The sequence below is a fragment of the Mobula birostris genome, chromosome 12 (genome assembly GCF_030028105.1).
Source record: "Mobula birostris isolate sMobBir1 chromosome 12, sMobBir1.hap1, whole genome shotgun sequence".
Classification (NCBI taxonomy): domain Eukaryota; kingdom Metazoa; phylum Chordata; class Chondrichthyes; order Myliobatiformes; family Myliobatidae; genus Mobula; species Mobula birostris.
This window is the reverse complement of record NC_092381.1, coordinates 59898117-59919076: the sequence shown is the minus strand read 5'-3', so window position 1 is coordinate 59919076 and position 20960 is coordinate 59898117. Positions and strand designations below refer to the sequence as shown.

At 42.7% G+C, this 20960-nt stretch overlaps 1 protein-coding gene across 2 annotated transcripts in view; it reads right to left on the bottom strand.

Moving 5' to 3' along the window:
* dnai4 (dynein axonemal intermediate chain 4) overlaps positions 1 to 20960 on the bottom strand; it is a 99218-nt gene that overhangs the window by 44293 nt on the left and 33965 nt on the right. For both annotated transcript variants that reach the window (XM_072274693.1, XM_072274694.1), the window contains 7 exons: positions 20719 to 20900; positions 20287 to 20393; positions 19245 to 19401; positions 11077 to 11216; positions 4872 to 5039; positions 2670 to 2864; positions 655 to 809 (listed from right to left, as the gene is read on the bottom strand). In XM_072274693.1, coding sequence (XP_072130794.1) covers positions 655 to 809; positions 2670 to 2864; positions 4872 to 5039; positions 11077 to 11216; positions 19245 to 19401; positions 20287 to 20393; positions 20719 to 20900 — 1104 coding nt within the window. The remainder of the gene's footprint in view (positions 1 to 654; positions 810 to 2669; positions 2865 to 4871; positions 5040 to 11076; positions 11217 to 19244; positions 19402 to 20286; positions 20394 to 20718; positions 20901 to 20960) is intronic.

The following is a 20960-nucleotide window of genomic DNA, read 5'->3' as shown; positions in this document are numbered from 1 at the left end:
TAACATCCCAGGATTCAGGATATTTTGTCCTGGGACCATGTCAGTTGATGATGTTTGGTTAATTTGTGTCTAACTGCTATCATTCACCATGTTTAATTAGGCAGTTTTGTAGATGTCTGGACACACACTGGAATGATTCAAGTAGCTAATTTTTAATTGTTAAATAAAGGTCCTTATTTAAAATCTTTTTATGGAACTAATCTGCCACAAACACTACAGATCTGTTTCATCCCAAGGAACATGATCTCTCTTCTCTACCATCTAATTGTGGCCTTCAAGCCAAAGTTAAAAAAAATGTGGAAGCCCTTCCTAAAAATGGGCTTGCAGCCATTTCCATCTAAACAATAATTTTCATCCCTAATTTTAAATGATGCAAGCTGCCTTTAAGTAGCATTGGTTTCCTACATCAGCTAATTTCCCACTGAATCCCAAATGGTACATTGTCGATATGCAGTCTGAGTAATGTTAGCAGAATGATTGCCATACTATATTCAGCTGCCAGCACCAGTTTCATACAGCCCATGTTAATAATCACAATTTCAAGCAGGATTAAATTTCAAAGTCGCCACATTAAAAAAGTTATGCCTTTAATTGTACACTGTTACTCTGATGGTTAGGAATAACATATTTTGGCATCCCCATAAGATTCCTCACCAAATTGTGTTTGTTCCAGACCATGCAGCTAACATTATGTCCCTTGGTGAGCCTACATGTAAAGGCCCAGAGTGGCTGCAATCTTGGACTCGTCATATCCAACATCGTTATGGTGTCTACCACCTCTTCTTCAGCATTAGGTGTTGCATCTGGATCTAGGTAATATCAAGGATTAAATATTAAGACATAGAAGACATTACCTAATGAGGAAATAAAAAGAAAAATATGTAAATATCAGTCACCTAACTGTTGAAAAGTTTTGGAAATATGTACTAAAGATCACTTGATATCTTGGAAGCCTTCATCAAAGAAGCTCTGAGGGATCGCACCTAAAATATTAATCTGATTTAAGGTGCTTCATTGAAAGGAATCTCTGTATTTAATTGAGCCTGATCAAACTGATGATTAGCTATGGTTCTGCAGATGCAGGCACAACTCCTCTGTTCTTGGGTGTATTATTAAATTTGCAGGAATTTGGTAATCACCTGAGCCAAGTGGTTGGATACACTTCTTTGCTGCCCTCTTAACTTTATTTCAACTATGTGCAGCATAATTCATTTGAATGAAATCAGCAACCTTTAATTAAGTTGTAAGTTTAGCTAAGCTTGTTTCAAACTTTATTTTGTGATATATTTATATTTCAATCATTTAACAGTAGTTTAAAGTGATTTTAAATTAATTTTTCTTTCTATGTACTTAAATCATGTCTCTCAGTGTTTTTAAATGTCTCTGAGAAGCACTGAAATATCCCCTCTGAAAACATAAGCTATCAAGGTACTGCTGAAGACAGAACCTCCAGATACATTATTAAGAGATCTGCTTAGTACTTGCTACCTGATATGCTTAGGGGATAATGTTGAACCGTGACTTAAAGTTTGTTCGGCAGGGTATAGAGAAGATACCCTAATGTGAGACTTGGCATCAAATTTTGTTTTGCTGCATTAAAGATTCTGTATAATTGCAAGTTGTTTTATGTATTTTGCAAGTGCACATCCTGTCATTTGGTGAGAAGGTACAAGCTACATTTTTAAAAAGGTGTCAATGATTATTCTTCATCTAGATTCATTATAAAATGAATCTATGGATGCTGTTTTTACAACAAATATATCGAGGATACAACTGTTTCTGACTCAATGATGAAGGGTCAATTTTAAATTGTAACCAAGAGACTGGAGAAAACAGTCGATGCAAAAACTAAGATATTGTCACTGGGAATACTTAAGGCCAAGATCTAAGCATCTTTTAAAAGAAAGAATACATACTTCAAACATAAAACAGCGAAAGCAGCAGGCGGGAGGAGAAGATGGCAGTGCGACGCAGCGCGCGCAGCTCTCCGGTGAAATGATATCGTATTTGTTAAATAGGGTACTGTGCACAATTCTGATCTGATGGAGACAGACGTGAGAAGGCACAGAGGAACATCTGGAAATTTCTCAAATGCCCAGTTCGCTGCCATTGCTACTGTGCGATGGAGAATCTCAGGAGGGAAGGCCCCAAAATCCCCGGCTTTGCCTGCTGCTGGCAACCAAGGCTGAGGTCGAACTGCTCGGTAGAGATGGCGCTCGGTACTCGGTGTTGGAGGGCTGATCAGAGCTCGAAGTTTTCGGACGACTCAGAGTCGGACTGTGGTCAGGCATGGCAGGGAGAGTTTTCTTCTTTCTCCCGTCTGCATGAGATGTGGGACTTTCGAGAGACTGAACTTTTTTACTGTGACCATGGCCTGTTCTTCATCAAGTTATGGTGTTGTTGCACTGTTGTAACTATATGTTATAATTATGTGGTTTTTGTTAGTTTTTCAGTCTTGGTCTGTCCTGTGTTTCTGTGATATCACACTGGAGGAATATTGTATCATTTCTTAATGCATGCATTACTTAATGACAGTAAAAGAGGACTGCGTGTCCTCATAATCTAAAAATTTTGGATTACATGAACAAGACACTGGGAGAATGGATGTGAGGCACTTTTTCTGTTTACAAAGTTGTAAGATATAATGCTTCTTAAATGTTAAATTTTACCAGGTATTATAGGTAGCTGTCGATAAGCAGCAAGCTTAGGTTGGAAAATATTCTCCATAATGACACGCTCCATAATAAATAAATCTTGTTTCAATTTCTCGTTCTTAAAAATTTCTTCCAGGTCCTGCTCTGTTTCTTCCACGGCTTGGACTGTGACAAAACTTTCTGAGTCCCCAGATGAAGTGGATCTGCTTTCTGTAAGCACAGCAGATACTCTAGATGTCAAAATGTTAATTTTGATTTACTGCAAAGTTTAGTAGCCAGCTTGGTTCAGTCATCAAGTCACAAAGCCTCAAGAAATGCACACACTTTCTTAACTTTGTCAAGTCGTCCATAACATTTAAAAACATTATTATCCACTGCTTTCTATAATAAAACCAGCAAAGGTTAATAAAATAAGAGACAAATGGGAAACAAGACACTTAAGAGCAGTTTCTAGATTATTACAATGATCTTTTTGTCATACTGTATCATGAAATTTATGACTTACAAAAATAAAGTGAAATTAAAGGGAGCCGGGGTCATCTACTGTATCCAGTGCTCCCATTGTGACCTCCTCTACATTGGTGACAGCTGTTGTAAAATGGGGGACTGCTTCATCAAGCAACTCCATTCCATATACCAAAAGTGGAACTCCCTGGTGGCACAACATTTTAATTCTAACTCCTATTCCTGCTCTAACAGAGTATTACGAATGCACAGAGCTGCACAATGATGCCCTTTACCAAAGTTCCACCTAGTGCTTTTATTGGAGGTAGTGCAAGTCAACAGCTAGGTATTCCAGACAGGAAATTACTTGGAACTTCACCATTAGAAGTGAATTTCCTACATAAGCATAATCAGTGCCTGAAACCCTCTGTATATGCTAAGGAATCCTTATGTCTGATCTGTCTCATCCACTGAGTTACAGAGAAAGTAGGTGAAGTCTTCCCTTCCTGAGTTTACAGCTTGGGAGTCCTTCCGTGATGAAACAGTGACCTCAAACAGAGAAGAGGCATAGATCAGCAGCAGTGGCCTGGAATGATTCCAAGGCTGGGATCTGGCCTGGATTTTAACTGTGAGAAAATCCACATATGTGAGCTTTTACTTGAAATTGCAAAAAGTCACAGATTGTCATGAGGATCACATTGGTAAAGCTTATCCTGCATAGACATTGGCCCTAAATAACTACATTTAGGAACAATGATAGATTAGATTAGGAGTGATGAACCCTACAATGCCTTCTTTAAAGTGGTCTCCTTAACTGCAAGTTATCCCTATGTCATGCCATCCACTGGACAAATACCCATTGGAAATAGGTTTTGATTGCAGAAAAACAGTTAAGATGCAAGAAAAGATCAAATCATAATTATGTGATTAATGTTTTGACTTATCATTGAAATCAAGGAGTGCTATGGAATATCCTGACAGAAAAGTTGTTTGAGTGTGACTGGCCCTTTAAATAGTGCAGTTTCAGGGGAATTGGTTACTATTCTGAGTAAATTAAGACAGTCAAATTCTGATCAGTGAAGCTGAAAATCATGCCAGAAGGCAAGAAACAAATATTACACTAATGCAAAATCTCATGTTAAAATCCTAATCGCTTCAGCAGTAGAGCGACCATCAAATGACATCAACAAGTCTAAAGCCGGCTTCTTTTTAAACTGCCCAGAATGGACTCTTCAGATTTTCCAAGTGGCAAGAAAACTTCAATGGAGTTCTCTATTCAGTAGACACATGTACCATCAGCCAAGTTCAAACAGTACAGAAAATGAAAATGAACAAATGCCAATTAGTATAATTTTTTAAAGTGGTCACTTTCCAGTACAATATGAGTTTGCACATTCTCCCCAGTGATAACATGGGTATCTTCTGGATGCTTCAGTTTCATCCAACAACTTTAATTGGCTACTGCAGATGAAGCTTAAACAGAGGTAAATGGCATAATAATTTAGTGAGGTAATATTGGACATTGTGGGGAAAAAAGTAGAAAGGCTACAGTAGAATAAGGAGAGCAGAAACGTGACTAATAGAATTCTTGTACATGAAGCCAGCAGGAGACCTACAGACCAAACTGCATCCTTCTACATTGTATTAACCAAGTAAACAAACAAGAAGGTAGGAAATCATAATGACCTAGTGTGTAAATCCAGGAAACTTTACTGAGGAATACCAGTTGAAATTATCTCTATTCAGTAGGCAGTTTAATAACTGCATACTTACCTAATCTTAAAGTACTTAGAGCTGATAAAGTTCGAGTGACTGTTTTGTCTAAATTAATCTGTGGTTTTGACAAATTCTTTTTCAGTTTCACTTTACTGAAGGAAGAGTCTTCATGTGGTTCTCTTTCTTTAACGCTATCATATAGGTCCCATGTTGTTGCCATAACAGCTGGAAAGTAAAAGGAACAAGCAGTGTAGTTTATCAAATCATCATTTAGACACCACAACTGGCTTTTCAAACATAGAAAGAAATTATGCTGATATAAACAACTGGGAGCAGGCTTTGGCATGACTGGGAGAATGTTGGGTGAGTAAGAAATGCATGTAATCTCAAGAGTTGAAATTCAGTATATTTAAACTCCCCAGCCCCTTCTCCACATGATTGATTAATTTGCATCTTATCATATATTTGGGGTGTATGGGTTGTCCAGGGAGGAGTAACACCTATGGAGAAGGACTTGTTGTGTCCAATCTGGGGGAAGCTCACTCACCTTTGGTTCCCACTGGACACTCAACTCTCACCTGTGGCTTCATGGAAACGCTTGCATACAACAGTGGCCACACCGTGGTACACTGCTTTGACAGACGGGCTAAACCAGGTGAGGGTAGCCGGTTGGTCTCATACCCTAGTGAGATAGAGACATACCTGTTCTAGCATGTGAAGTCACCTCCAGCAGACTGGGTGTTTAAGATCAACAGTGAGATCCAATGACCTGGAAGCTGGTTCTGCAATGCTTTGTGGAGAGCAAAGGGCATGACAAGGCACAGAAGAAATCATGGTTATCCACTACAATCAGTTTGTGACAACTACACATACCACTGGACATGGACTTCCAAGGTCGAGAGGGTGGAACTGCGCCAGTGCAATGCCTTTTTCACTTTAAAAACTCTCCCGAACAGGTTTCTGTCATTGTCAGATATAATGGACAACTATTATATTATATTAAGATCACGCACATTTCCTTGATGATTTTCAAATGATATATCAGGTCAATGTGAAGTGTAACTATACCTCATAAAGGAAGTTACACTCATTTCTAGGAGATGCATTTTGTGAATAAAGAAAACCTGTATCCTATTAAGTATAAGCAGTTAATATTGCTGGTAAACAATTTGAGTAGGATCTAACTATTGCTTGTAGCATTTCACACATTGTTAGGTTTATTTTTGTTTATTCTGTTGTGAAAATAATTTATCTTATTTAAAGTTTAAGTTTTATTTTAAGTTTTGTTCTTTATGTTTGTCATCATGTAATGTATTGCTTCTGCAAAAAGCTAATTTTCATAGCTATTATACCCAGGGTTTCAGTCAGATGGGACTCATCAGCTGTGGTTGACAGCTCATCTAGAAGAAGGAAAACTCTGATCTCAAACCTCCGCTGCCTTGTGGCTATTCCCAGCCCATGGGGAAGGCTTCGGGAGTAAAATACAGAGCTGGAGTTCCTAAGGCAGCCCTACGCTGAGACCAACGCTGACTGACAACTCCTGCAACGCTGCTGGATCCAGACAGTATCGGTTTCTGCTGTTCCTTTGGGTTCATCCGACGCATGGAGACGGGGAGCTTGCTACAATGGCAACAGCTTACTCCCATATCATACTGCCCAGGCTTGCATACCTAGACAGCTAAGAGGCAACGTTCATGGTTGACCCTGACTGACAGAGGCCTCACTCATTCAACCAGGATATGCATATTGCCAAAACAATAAACTTTAACCAGAACTTGCCTTAATAACACACACACACACACACACACACACCCAACTTAAACACCTTAACCTACCATTGTGAAGACTTAAACCGACTGCTGTTAAGATCATAAGACAAAGGAACAGAAATAGGCCATTCAGCCCAGCAAGATTTCTCTGCAATTCCATCATGGCTGATATTATTAAGGATGAAGTTTCGAGGTACTTGAAGACTAACGACATAATAAGTCAAAGTCAGCATGGTTTCTGTAAAGGGAAATCTTGCCTGACAAATCTGTTGGGACTTCTTCAAGGAAGTTACAAGCAGGGCGGGCAAAGGAGAGGCTGTGGATTTCATTTACTTGAATTTTCAGAAGGCATTTGATAAGGTGCAACACAAAAAGTTGCTTAACAAGATAAAATTCAATGGTGTTGCAGGAAAGATACTGACACGGATAGTGGAATGGCTAACAGGCAGGAGGCAGCTAGTGGAAATAAAAGGGGCCTTTTCTGGTTGGCTGCCTGTGACTAGTGTTCCTCAGGGGTCAGTATTAGGACTGGTGCTTTTCACATTGTTTGTCGATGATTTGGATAATGGAATTGATAGCTTTGTGGCAAAGTTTGCAGATGATATGAAGATAGGTGCAGGGGTAGGTAGTGCTGAGGAAGCAATGCAATTGCAGCAAGACAGACAAATTAGAAGAAAGGGCAAAAACGTGGCAGATGGAATGCAGTGTTGGGAAATGTATAATACATTTTGGTAAAAGGAACAATAGTGTGGACTATTATCTAAATGGGGAGAAGGTTCAAACATCAGAGATGCAAAGGGACTTAGGAGTCCTCATGCAAGACTCCCAAAAGATTAATTTACAGGTTGAGTCTCTGTGGTAAAGGAGGCAAATGCAATGTTGGCATTTATTTCAAGGGGAATAGAATATAAAAGCAAGAAGATAATGCTGAGCCTTTATAAGACACTAGTCAGGCTGCACTTGGAGTAATGTCAACAGTTTTAGGCCCCATATCTCAGAAAAGATGTGTTGTCATTATAAAGAGTCCAGAGGAGGTTCACGAGGATGATTCCTACGATGAAGGGGTTAACATATGAGGAGCGATTGGCAGCCTTGAGCCTGTACTCACTGGAATTTAGAAGAATGCGGGGGAATCTCATTGAAACCTACCGAATGTTGAAATGACTAGATAGGGTGGATGTGGAGAGGATGTTTCCTATGGTGGGGGTGTCCAGAACTAGAGGGCACAGCCTCAAAATTGAGGGGTGACCCTTTAGAACAGAAGTAAGGAGGAGTTTTTTTTAGCCAGAGAGTTATAAATCTGTGAATGCTTTGCCATAGACTGCAGTGGAGTCCATGTGTATATTTAAGGTAAAAGTTTCCTGATCAGTCAGGGTATCAAAGGATATGGCGTGAAGGCAGGTGTATGGGGTTGAGTAGATCCAGGATCAGTCATGATGGAATGGTGGAGCAGACTCAGTGGGATGAATGGCCTAATTCTGCTCCTATGTCTTATGATCCTACATTATTGCTCTCAACCCTATTCTTCTGACATCTCCCCATAACCTTTGATGTCTTGACTAATCAAAAACCTATCAACCTCCACTTTAAGTATACTCAGTGACTTTGCCTCCGCAATTGCCTGAGGCATTGAACTCCACAGATTCACTACCCTCTGGCCAAAGAAATTCCTCTTCATCTCTGTTCTAAATGGACACCCTGCTAGTCTGAAGCTGTGCCCTCTGGTCCTATAGAGGAAACATCCTCCATGTTCAGCCTGAGAGTCTCATAAGTTCTCAACTAACCTTTACTCTTTTCTCTACAAACCTCTAGCACTTAATGCTAGAGAGGATTTATTACTATATTGCATGCAAAACACTGCAGATCCTCAAGATCTTACAAAAAGTAATCTAGCTGAGAATACAGAATTAAGTTAACAACTTTCCCTTTCTCAGGAAGTTGTTAAGAATATGTGTACAAGTAGGCAACGTGTGAATCACTGTACTGCCTCATCATGCAATTGCATAACCAAAGTTACTAAATGTAACGGTTAAGAATGATCTTAAACTTTAGTATAACCATTTCCATTTATGGAGTATATTTGAAATAGCGAAAAAAAAAATCACAAAAATTATTGCCAAGTCACAGAAGGGGATATTAGAGTAGATAACCAAAAGCTTAGTCAAGGAGGTAGGATTTAAGAAGCACTTTAATGGAGGAATAAGTAGTGGAGAGATAAAGCAGGAATTCTAGCATTTAGGAATTTGGCAGCTGAAGGTACAGAATTAAAAGTGTAAATATGTCAGGAGTTGTAGGACTGCTGAAACTAAGTAGATATAGGAAAGTGCAAACAATAGGAATTAAAATGGGTGTTAATTTTTTTTAGGTGTTGCTTAAGCAGATCCTATTGTAGCAGTAAGCACAAGACTGAAAACTGAATGGGACTTGGTGGAGTTTAGAACAAAAACAAGTTTTGGATAGCTTTAAATTTACACAGGTCATCCAAAATTCACAAGATATGTGCTTAGAATCTGCCAAGGTTACATTTTTGTTATTCATGGCTTTCCATAGTAAAATTTAAAAGGTCAATCTTACAATTTTGAATATTCCTTTTCATCAATTTTATAGCTTGGTGTCACAAAAGAGGAATTAACTTGTAAAGTGCACTTCACAATGTTTTTCATGGCATCCATATTTGAGTTCTTATAGTAATTTCTAGCTTAATTATCCAGAAGCAAGAAACACGAGTCTAACATACTGCGGTAGAGGTTCCACCTTTGCATTGATTAGGATACATATTATAACCACAATTATACTAATTTTGAATTTATGTTTTCTTTTTCTCTTAAACATTTGCTAGTCAGCAACAGCAAAATTCTTCATGAATTGACATAACTGGACAGTGTTTCAGAATATAATTTCTTCTAGATTTACTATTCCTCCTCACTGCCCTCTAATTTAGATAAATGGATACTAAAAAGCAAAATGATGCAGATTCTGGAAAGCTGAACTTGAGGTGTATTCAGCATGTCAGGCCGCATTTGGCGAGAAATGTTTCAATTTTTAAAAATGGTTCATGGATCTATAACATTAATTTTGTTTCTTTCTCCAAAACAGTGAGTTTGAGATGATCTGTATAAATTTGAAGTTATCCACAGTTTTTGTCTATGCGCTAACCCACAGCAAATTTCATTGATCTTTCAGTCTTGTGCCTATTAACTTACACTGGCTCCTGCTTAAGCAACACATCACTTCTAAAAGTTACAACCTGCAGAATATTTGAATATTGTTTATTGTTTTATATGTTAATAAACTGCTGTCAATTATGTCTCAAACATTCACTCTAAGGGCATTTATACATCCACATAGACCTAACATTCTTATGTTCAGCCATGCAAGTAAATCTTGCAATCACAGAATCATACAGGTTCCAAATTCCTTATTTGCATTGTGCAAGCGCCCAAAATCTACTTCGTGGGCAGTCCAGTTTTTTTTTATTGTTACCTATATGATAGGGGTGAATATTCTGCTTGTGATGTGTAGTGCTGGTTTACTTGTCAATCGAAAACCACTTCCACATTGCTAATTGTCGGGATGCAGCAGCTCTTTCCTGGTGATTGCCTTGTGCACAATAGCACCAGTGCCCGGTTCTGGGCGCTTCAGGGGTATAAGAATAGCACGTGCAAGAGACTCACTGGCTTTCTTTCATCTCCGAGGACTCCTCTTCACACTGAGGCCGCAAGCAGTGCTGAAAAATCATTGGGAAAGTATGCTGCAAATATAGGAGGGCCCACACACACACTTAGATAAATATCTATTGAATGTTTAGTTGTGTAACTTGTAAGACTTAATGAAATGCCTGTTGAGTTTGAGTGTTACCGAATGTTTAGTGTTGTAGTTTACGCAACTTGGGGTGGCTTAGGCAAGTACTTGTTTGAATCAAATGTTTGGTTGAATGTTTTACTGTTTGTAAATAAATGGTTAATGCACTCATCTGTAATCAGTGTCTTCTGTCTCACTCACTAAACCAGTGAACGTGCTTACCTGTAACAGAGTATCCCATCTCCCCACCATATTATTAGAACTTTGAGGGCCTAGCTAACATTGATAAGTGTCCACAGTTCTTAATACATTGTCAGATGAACATCCCCTCCTCATGGTCTCTCCTTCAAAAAGTCAATTCAAGTAGAAACAATTTTGAATTTACAAGACAGTATAATATTCATTAGGGAAAATCAGTATCCAGTTTTCATATTCTCTGAATTTTTAATTGTATCTAAAATTAGGAGAGATGTAAACTATGCTGAAGATTCAAAATCATCTACACTATCCCACAATATAAAAGTTACCAAACACCTTTATATTTTTTCCTTGTTTAGTACAGTTTCAAAACAGAAGTCTGGCTTAATTCATATCATTTTTTATGTTCTTCAAATTTGGAGGTATCCTGCATCAAGCAACAAAATATTTTAACTAGAGTTTTAAGTGAAAATGGCTAGTTTGTTTTAATTTACCTTTCTCTTTGGTGTTAATTTTGTCACACTGAACATCTTTAGCTTTTTGTGCTCCAGTGAATGTTTGTGCCATCCTTTCAATGTAGCGATCATTGCCAACTCGCTCTTTGCAGATTTCAATATATAATGCATTTCTTTTCCTTAAAATTAAAAGAGTGCCAAAGTTTGCATTAACTTTTGCAACAAAAGGGGATAATCACACTCATTCTGCTTCCGGTGTTCCCACAACCCATGGTCTCACTTTTAGGACTTCTTATCTTGTTACTTATTGCTATTTATTTATACGTTTGTATTTGCAGAGTCTGTTGTCCATTGACCCTGTTTATTTACTGTTAAGTATGCCCAGAGATAAAGAATCAGAGTCAAGAGAAAATCTGCAGTTGCTGGAAATCAAAGCAGCACAGACAAAATACTGGAGGCACTCAGCAGGCCAGACAGCATCTATAGAAAAAAGTACAGTCGATCTTTCGGGCCGAGACCTTTTGGCAGGACTGGAGAGAAAAAAAAGATGAGTAGATTTAAATGGTGGGAAGAGGGGAGAGAGAAAAACACAAGGTGATGGGTGAAACCGAGAAGGGAGGGATGAAGTAAAGAGATGGGAAGTTGATTGGTAAAAAAGATACAGGGCTGGAGAATGGGGAGTCTAATAGGAGAGGACAGCAGGCCATGGAAGAAAGAAAGAAAAGGGGGGAGGAGCACCAGAGGGAGGCAATGAGCAGGCAAAGAGATAAGGTGAGAGAACAAAAAGAGGATGGAGAATGGTGAAGGAGGGGCAACATTACCGGAAGTTTGAGAAATCGATGTTCATGCCATCAGGCTGGAGGCTACCCAGACGAAATACAAGGTGTTGTTCCTCCAAACTGAGTGTGGCCTAATTGCGACAGTAGAGGAGGCCATGGATAGACACATCAGAACAGGAATTGGAAATGGAACTAAAGTGGGTGACCACTGGGAGACCCCTCTTCTTCTGGCAGACAGAGCATAGGTGTTCAGTGAAGTGGTCCCCCAATCTATGTCGGGCCTCACCGACATACAGGACCCACACCAGAAGCACCAGACATAGTATATGGCCCCAACAGTCTCACAGGCGAAGTGTTGCCTCATCTGGAAGGACTGTTTGGGGCCCTGAATGGTAGTGAGGGAGGAGGTGTAGGGGCAGGTGTAGCACTTGTTCCGCTTACAAGGATAAGTGTCAGGAGGGAGATCAGTGGGGAGGGATGAATGGACAAGGGAGTCGGGTCGGGAGTGATCCCTGCAGAAAGCAGAAAGTGGGGGCCAGGGAAAGACAAGCTTGATGGTGGGATCCAGTTTGAGACAGGATCTCAGGGTTGTATGTGATGACATGTATGTACTCTGATAATAAATTTTACTTTGAAATGTTGTGAGGAGCAGTGATGAAATGGAAAAAAAAGAGGAATAAAGAGAGACATCAGCTACAACTTTACCCATTTTCTCCTGAAAGTAGAATTTTACGATTACCAGCTTCTCTTCTGTGAGGGTCATAAATTCTGTGCCTCAGAGTTTTGAAGATGGAGTTACTGAACAGAATCATGGTAGGGACTGACCAACATTAAAACTACAAAGGATCAAAGGCATTCTGGGCAAACAGTGGAAAGGTGATGTTAAGGCCAACACTGGATCTGCCATAATCTTACTGCATAATGGGGCTGTATTATTGCTCAACATCCTGAATTAAGGGCCTTAAAAAGCAATTGGATAGACAGTTAAGGGAAGATAGTTTTCTGGGTCATGGGAGGAAAAAACGAGGAATAGTGCCATGTAGATTGGTCAAGAGGGAACCAGATGAATTTGAATGGCAACTGACTTCTGCAGCAGTGAAGTTTCTATGAGCATATTAAAATTTAAGGCGGCTTTTGCAATTAATTTCTGCTGAGGCATGTTTCTCTACAGATACTCCATTTGGACCATCAGCTGCAATGAGATGGTCTGTCATTGTAACTTTTTAATTGTATTTATTTGTATTGAGGATTTGGACATCAATGCATAACAATGTTTTAATATGATCTGTTGGCTATAGGATAGCTTAGCTGTACCTATGCATGGTGTAGTCGCGCACAAACGAGCTACTAAAGAAACACATGGAGGCAGAGAGAGCTGAACGCAGAATGCCTTTACTGATTCAAAATCGCGCGCTTAAATCTCCCCTCCCATGGGCCCCTGTGACCCACGGGGCGGACGTGACGTCAGACTGTCCCCGGAAGGTCTGCCCCGAGCGGGTAGTTCCAAACGCGCTACCGCATGTCTGCCCATGGCTCCCGATGGCAGTTCGAGTCCCGCGTGTGCGGGCCGCCACACCAACCCTCCAAGAAACATCCATCGGGGGAGTGGAACCCCCCGTCTGTGTGGCCGGCCTTGCCGGCGCGGTGCGGGTACCCTCAATGGTTGCTCAATGTCCAAGTGCGCCGGTTTGAGGCGGTCCACTGTAAAAGTCTCTTCCCGGCCACCCACCTCCATGACACACGTGGTTCCGTTGTGCCGGATCACCTTGAAGGGTCCCTCATACGGCCGCTGCAGAGGTGACCTGTGCATGCCCCTGCGAATAAAAACATACTCACAGTCTCGGAGGTCTTTAGGGGTGAAGGATGGTGTGGGACCATGCCTGGAGGTCGGGACCGGTGCCAGGGTCCCTACCTTGTCCCGCAGCCTCGTTAGCACCACTGCTGGAGTTTCTTCCAAACCTCGGGCCTCTGGTACGAACTCGCCTGAGACTGTCGGGGGGGCGCCATAGACCAATTCCACCGAGGTGTCCAGGTCCTCCTTGGGGGCTGTGCAGATGCCCAGTAGGACCCAGGGAAACTCATCTGTCCAGTTGGGGCCCCTGAGGCGTGCCATCAGGGCCGACTTGAGATGCCGGTGGAATCGCTCTACCAAACAGTTGGACTGGGGATGGTACACTGTGGTGTGATGTAGCTGGGTGCCCAGGAGCTGCGCCAGTGCTGTCCACAAACCCGACGTGAACTGCGCCCCTCTGTCGGAGGTGATGTCTGTTGGGAGGCCGAACCTGGCGATCCAGTTTGCAATGAGCGTCCTGGCACAGGACTCAGTGGACGTGTCTGCGAGCAGTACGGCTTCCGGCCATCTGGTGAACCTGTCTACCATGGTAAAGATATACCTGGTGCCCCGGGAGACTGGCAGGGGGCCGACGATGTCCACGTGGATGTGTGGGAACCTCCTGTGCGTCAGCTGGAACTGCTGGAGGGGAGCCTTCACGCTGGACTTCGGCGGTCTGGCAGTGTACGCAGGTCCTGGCCCAGTGTCCGACCTGTTTGCGCAAACCGTGCCAGACGAATCTGTCCGTTACCACCTTGATGGACGCCGGATGGACGGGTGGGTCAGGTTGTGCAGCCTGTCGACCACCCGGCGCCTCCATGCTGCTGGTACCATGGGTCGGGGTTTGCCGGTATCACGTCGCACAGCAGTCGATCCGCTGCCCGGCCGATGGAGACGTCCTCCAACTGGAGCCCCGAAACGGTGGTGTGGTAAGCTGGGATCTCGGTGTCCGACCATTGTGCTTCTGCCAGTGCTGCGTAGTCTGTTCCTGAGGACGATATGCCTACTGAGTGGAGGCAGGGGCGAGACAGTGTGTCGGCGACGGTGTTGATCTTCCCTGCGATGTGGCGGACGTCCGTGGTGAATTCTGAAATAAAGGACAGGTGCCTCTGCTGCCGAGCTGACCATGGGTCCGATACCTTGGCCAGTGCGAAGGTGAGGGGCTTGTGGTCCGTATACAAGGTGAACTCCCTTCCCTCAAGGAAGTACCGGAAATGCCGGACAGCCAGGTAGAGCGCTAGCAACTCTCTGTCGGAAGCGCTGTACTTCCCCTCTGGTGGCCGTAGGTGCCGGCTGAAGAAAGCGGGTGGTCGCCACTGGTCCTCGACAAGCTGCTCCAGGACTCCGCCGAATGCCGTCTCGGAAGCATCGACTGTGAGTGCCGTGGGTACATCGACTCTTGGGTGCACTAGGCGGGCCACCGTTGCCAGCGCCTCCTTGGCTTGCTCGAACGCCTCCATGGACTCCGCATCCCATGCCACTTCTTTGGCCTCGCCGGCCATCAGGCTGAACAAGGGTCTCATGATGCGTGCCACCGTCGGCACGAACCGATGATAAAAGTTGACCATCCCTACGAACTCCTGCAGACCCTTGACCATGCTGGGCTTGGGGAACTGGCAGATGGCCTGGACCTTGTCCGGTAGGGGAATTGCGCCATGTCGGTTGACTCTGTGGCCCAAGAAGTCGATCTCCATCAGCCCGAACTGGCACTTCGCCGGATTGATTGCCAGTCCATGGTCGCTCAGGCGTTGGCAGAGCTGGCGCAAATGTGCCACGTGCTCTTGGTGCGAACTGCTGGCCACCAGGATATCATCCAAGTAAATGAAAATGAAATCCAGGCTGCGTCCCACTGAGTCCATGAGCCTTTGGAAAGTTTGGGCTGCATTCTTGAGACCGAGAGACTTCCTCAGGAATTCGAACAAGCCGAACAGGGTGATGATGGCTGTCTTGGGCACGTCGCCGGGGTGCACTGGAATCTGACGGTATCTCCTGACCAGGTCGATTTTTGAGAAGATGGTCGCTCCGTGCAGGTTCGCCGTGAAGTCCTGGATGTGGGGTACCGGGTACCTGTCGGCGGTTGTGGCATCGTTGAGCCTTCTGTAGTCTCCGCAGGGCCTCCATCCTCCTGCGGACTTGGACACCGTGTGCAGCGGGGATGCCCATGGGCTGTCTGAGCGGCGTACGATTCCCATCCCTTCCATTTTACAGAACTCCTCCTTGGCGAGGTGGAGCTTGTCAGGTGGGAGTCTGTGAGCTCGGGCATGTAGCGGCGGTCCTTGCGTGGGGATGTGGTGCTGCACGCCGTGCTTGGGGTCAGCTGTGGAGAACTGCAGGGTGACTATGGAGGTGAATTCCGCCAACATCCTTGTGAATCCGTTACCCGAGAGGGTCACGGAACCCAGGTGGAGGGCCAGTAGCTTGGCTTCTCCGAGCTGGAAAGTCTGGAACGTCTCGGCGTGGACCAGACGCCGGCCTTTTAGGTCGACCAGGAGGCAGTTGGCTCGTAGGAAATCTGCCCCTAGTAGTGGCTGTGACACCACTGCCAACGTGAAAGTCCAAGTGAAATGGCTGGACCCGAAATGCAGTGAGATAGTTCGCGGGCCGTACGTCCGAATACTGGTGGCATTTGCAGCAGTGAGTTCGGGGCCTATGACCGCGTTACGAGTGTCCATGTTCGAGGGAGGGAGTACGCTGATATTGGCCCGTGTCTACTAGGAAGCGCTGCCAGAGGTACAGGAGGCTGTCTCGGTGGCCAGCCGTCATAGCCATTAGTGACGGTTGGCCCCGGCGCTTCCCAGAAAAGCACATGGTGGATGGCAGCGGCGCACGCCTGAGCCCCATCTTTAGTGATAGAAACACCATTGTTCCGAACTTTCGTCCTCTTTCCCCAGTGGGTCTCGACGGCTTCAGTTGCGGGACCTGGGCTTTGGGGCGCGTGATCGTGGCTGGGCCAATGGAGGCTGCTCCACGTTGCTTGCTCTGCCAAAGGACGTCTGCTTTAGCCGCGACCCTGCGTGGGTCGCTGAAATCCTCACTCGCGAGGAGGAGGCGAATGTCCTCTGGCATTTGCTTGAGGAACAACTGTTCAAATAAAAGGCATGGCTTATGGCCATCCATGAGTGCCAGCATATCATTCATGAGCTCAGATGGCGTGCGGTTGCCCAGGCCTGCTCGAACCAAACGTGGGGCTGAGTGGCCAAGAAAGTCGGGAGCTTCAGAGAGACCGCGCTGTGTGAGTTGCTCGAACTCATGGCTGGTTGCTGAGTCGCCGGCTTCAGATGTCGTCTGAAACGTTGGGGTCACCAATGTAGTCGCTTGCAAACGCGCTACTAAAGAAACACATGGAGGTAGAGAGAGCTGAACGCAGAATGCCTTTACTGATTCAAAATCGCGCACTTAAATCTCCCCTCCCATGGGCCCCTGCAACCCGCGGGGCAGACGTGACATCAGACTGTCCCCAGAAGGTCCGCGAGCAGGTAGTTCCAAACGCGCTACCGCGTGTCTGCCCATGGCTCCCAATGGCGGTTCGAGTCACGCGTGTGTGGGCCGCCACAATGGTGCCTTTGTCGCCTAGCATGTAATGGTTCTGTCTTGCAGTTCAACCAACCTGGCACTTCATCACTGATAGATATTACTAGAGCTGCTCCTGTAATATCTGCACTTCTGCATTCTTCACTAAACTAGAGGTAATCCTCTGGGGACAGTAATAATATTATGAGATTATAGATTGTGGTGATGTATATTTTTTTCTGCTACTATTGGTCTCCAGCAGGTCATGGATGTTTTAAACTGCCAGACCTGTTCATATTTTATTACATTTAACATGCTTGTTGTGCCACATTAAAGTACTTAGTGTGAAAACTGAACAGTGTGATGGTCACTTCTACTAATATTGTCAATGAACAGGTAACTTGAAACAAGGTGATTTCTGTTTCACCCTTAGATTCATAAGGTTTTGGAACTGTCTTCCTCAAAAGAGAGCAAGGTCTTTGAATAATGTTTTAAGGCAGACGTAATAAATTATTGATAAATAAGGAGATGAAATAAGGTTACTGCAGATGGACATGAATGAACAAGAGCTTTGGTTTCAATCAGGTCAGCCATGATTGAATTTGTCAATGGAGCATAGTCGAGGGGCAAGAGGCCTACACCTGCTCCTAATTGATATGTCCGTATGCAAGTTTATAATATAAATCTGATGCACAAAGGACAGCAGTTTTTGACAGCAAACATGGAGAAAATGTGTCCAGTGTCCTGACTTAGGAAAATGGGAAATATTTGCCCTTTAAGATTCTCATGATTACATTTTTTTCATATTGTCTTAGGATCTAGGGCTCCATTTAGCCTGTTGAGTCTTCAGTGACTCTCAAAGCAATTGCATCTAGTTCATTCCCCCATTAGTTCGATATTTCATATCAGCCCGTTGTTATTTGGTAAGTAGCTTTGTGCTGCTGAGGGATCTTCTGTTTTACAGTGGAACTTGTGGTCCCACCCACAAACTATACCTTACTGTTGGCAATTCTAGTGGAAAATGTGGAGACTAGGAGCACAGACTTTGGCAAAGCAGTAGCAAAATGCTGCTGGTAGCATATGTAATTGCAAGAGCAAAACAGAACAGGATACCATCACTAGCATCATATGGTGCCCTAATAAAATTTAGAAAGGAACATGAATACGAAGAGAATGGGGGGATATCGATGATACACAGGAATATGATATTGAGGATAAATTGATATCAAGATCAGCACATGGGCCAATTGGCCTGTCCAATGCTACACTGTTGTATGGTCTAAGGTGGTCTGAATACATATAAAAAGAGATCAGACCAACCATAGAGCTACACGGGCAATATTTCATAAACTCTGGATTGCTCGGCAAAATAGACAGCAACCAAACTACTTAGTAAAACTGATTCCAATGGAATAAGCCAAGCTATACAAATGGTAGATTACTTAATTCATTGGTGGAAATTTATGATAAAGCTCAGGCTTTATAAGGCATTTGTCTGACAGCACTTGCAGTATTTTGAACAATTTTAGGCTACTTACCCAAGGAAGGATGCGCTTGCATTGGAGAGGGTTCAGAGGAGGTTCACGAGAATGATCCCAGAAATGAAAGGGTTCACATATGAAAGTGTTTGATGGCTCTGGGCTTGTACTTGCTAGAGTTTAGAAGAATGAGGGAGGATCTTATTGAAGCCTATCAAAAATCGAAAGGCCTAGACAGAGTAGGTGTGTAGAGGATGTTTCCTATAGTGGGAGGGAGTCTAGGACCAGAGGGCACAGCCTCAGAAAACAGGGATGTCCACTCAGAACAGAAATGAGGAGGAACATCTTCAGCTAGAGGACAGTGAATCTGTGAAATTTATCGCTAGAGACAGCTGCGGAGACCAAGTCAGTGGGTATATTTAAAGCAGAGATTGATAGGTTCTTGATTAGTAAGGGCAAAAAAGGTTACAGAGAGAAAGCAGGAAATGGGGTTGAAAGAAATAATAAATCAGCCATGATGCAATGGCAGAGCAGACTTCATGAGCTGAATGCCTAATTCTTATGGACGTTTAAATCTTATGGACTTATGACCTTATTAAAAACACTTACATGACAGCTTCTGCTTCCTTTGAATCCACTGAAATCATTTCAGCTGGAAGCTCCAGGAAGTTATACATTTCCGTCGTTGTCAGGTGCACATCAACAATCTTATTAAGGTCATCATCTGTCAGTTGCTCTCTTACGTTCTCTCTCCACATTTGGTCATCTGAAATCATAAGCATTTATGAAGGCTGCACAATAGTAATCAGGATTATTATCTAAAGTTGATAGGCTTTATTAAACTTAAAATTATGAAATATTTTATTTGATGGGAGAAAAGTAGTTTCCATGGGTCGATAACTAAAGGACATCAATTTAATACTTTCAACGAAAGAATAAAGGGAGCAGCTAGAATAAGTTTTCCAAGACAGATCATGTTAGGAAAATAAATGCCCCTCCATAGCCATTACAGCTTCAAAAAGGAAAATGGCAAAGTAACAGTTAAAATATCTTGGAATGATAGAGTAAAAGTGACAAATTAACTTGCTTTTTCAGAAAACTTACATAGATGCAACAAGGGATCAAACGGGAACATTGTCTGCCCCAGTATTTCATCTTTTTTTTAATTTTCTCACTCAAAACACTTGCTAACACTTTAGCTACAGTTATTTGATTAAATAGTAATCTTCAGGTAATAAATAGCTATCATACCGAACACAAGATCTGACACGATTAATATAATTAGTAATATATAAAATCCGCTTTAAGTCCCTTCAAGCACCATGAGTGAAAACTTTTGAACTGCTTCCATAAATAATAATATACGCCATTAGTAATGATAGTTTAAATAGCAACAGATAATACAGCCATCAATCAAAATTTGCAGTGACATTAAATGTGGTTATAGAACTTTGTGTATTTCCATCTCTATACAGGAACAAATTAAGTAACTAAAATAATAAACTTTTTGAATCAGTAGCAAGGGACTTAATGAACTTGATATTGGCAAAGAAATTTGTCCTAGCTATATCTCTATTGTGAACTTACATGTTGATATATTTGTAAATCTGTACAGAGTGTTAAGCTATAACAATATGGTAACAAATATTACATTGTACACCCGTAGCGTCATGCTGAACACCATTGTCACCAATATCATCCATTGAATCTGAAATCGTACGACTTGATCGGGAGACACTACCACTGTCAAAAGTAGACCTGTATATAACAGAGAAAACAACATACATCTTATTATCAGTCTATTGATACATAGGAAATGCACGCAAGTACCGCCCATTTGATCTGAAATTTATCTCTTCTTTTGAATGCACTTCTTTTTTCTCATATGATACATGCCAAATTTTGGGAGTTTCATAACAATTTTGGAAAAAAAATGGCCCAAAAAGCAATAACAACCAAAAAAGCTTAATTCATGTCAAGACAACACAGTGAAGCCCATGTTTCCAGAAATGTACAGATAGGATGCCAACTTATTCCAAAACACTGTTTTCAATAAAATGTGTTTTAAGATAAAATGAGTTACCTGGTAAAGGGTCCACCATAACTAACATTTGCTGCCGTCTGGTAAACAGTACCACTGAAGGCATAGTCAGAAGATGAAAGTTCTTGCGAGGAGAAAGCTTTACTTTGCTTGGTTTGTGTAAAATTGGGATCCAAGAGGATGAGAGGACGAGGAGTGACATCTTTTCCATTCTCATCAAGTATCTGGAAATGAGATACAAACATCAATATCACTTGAGCATAATTAATAGCATTCTTGGTAAG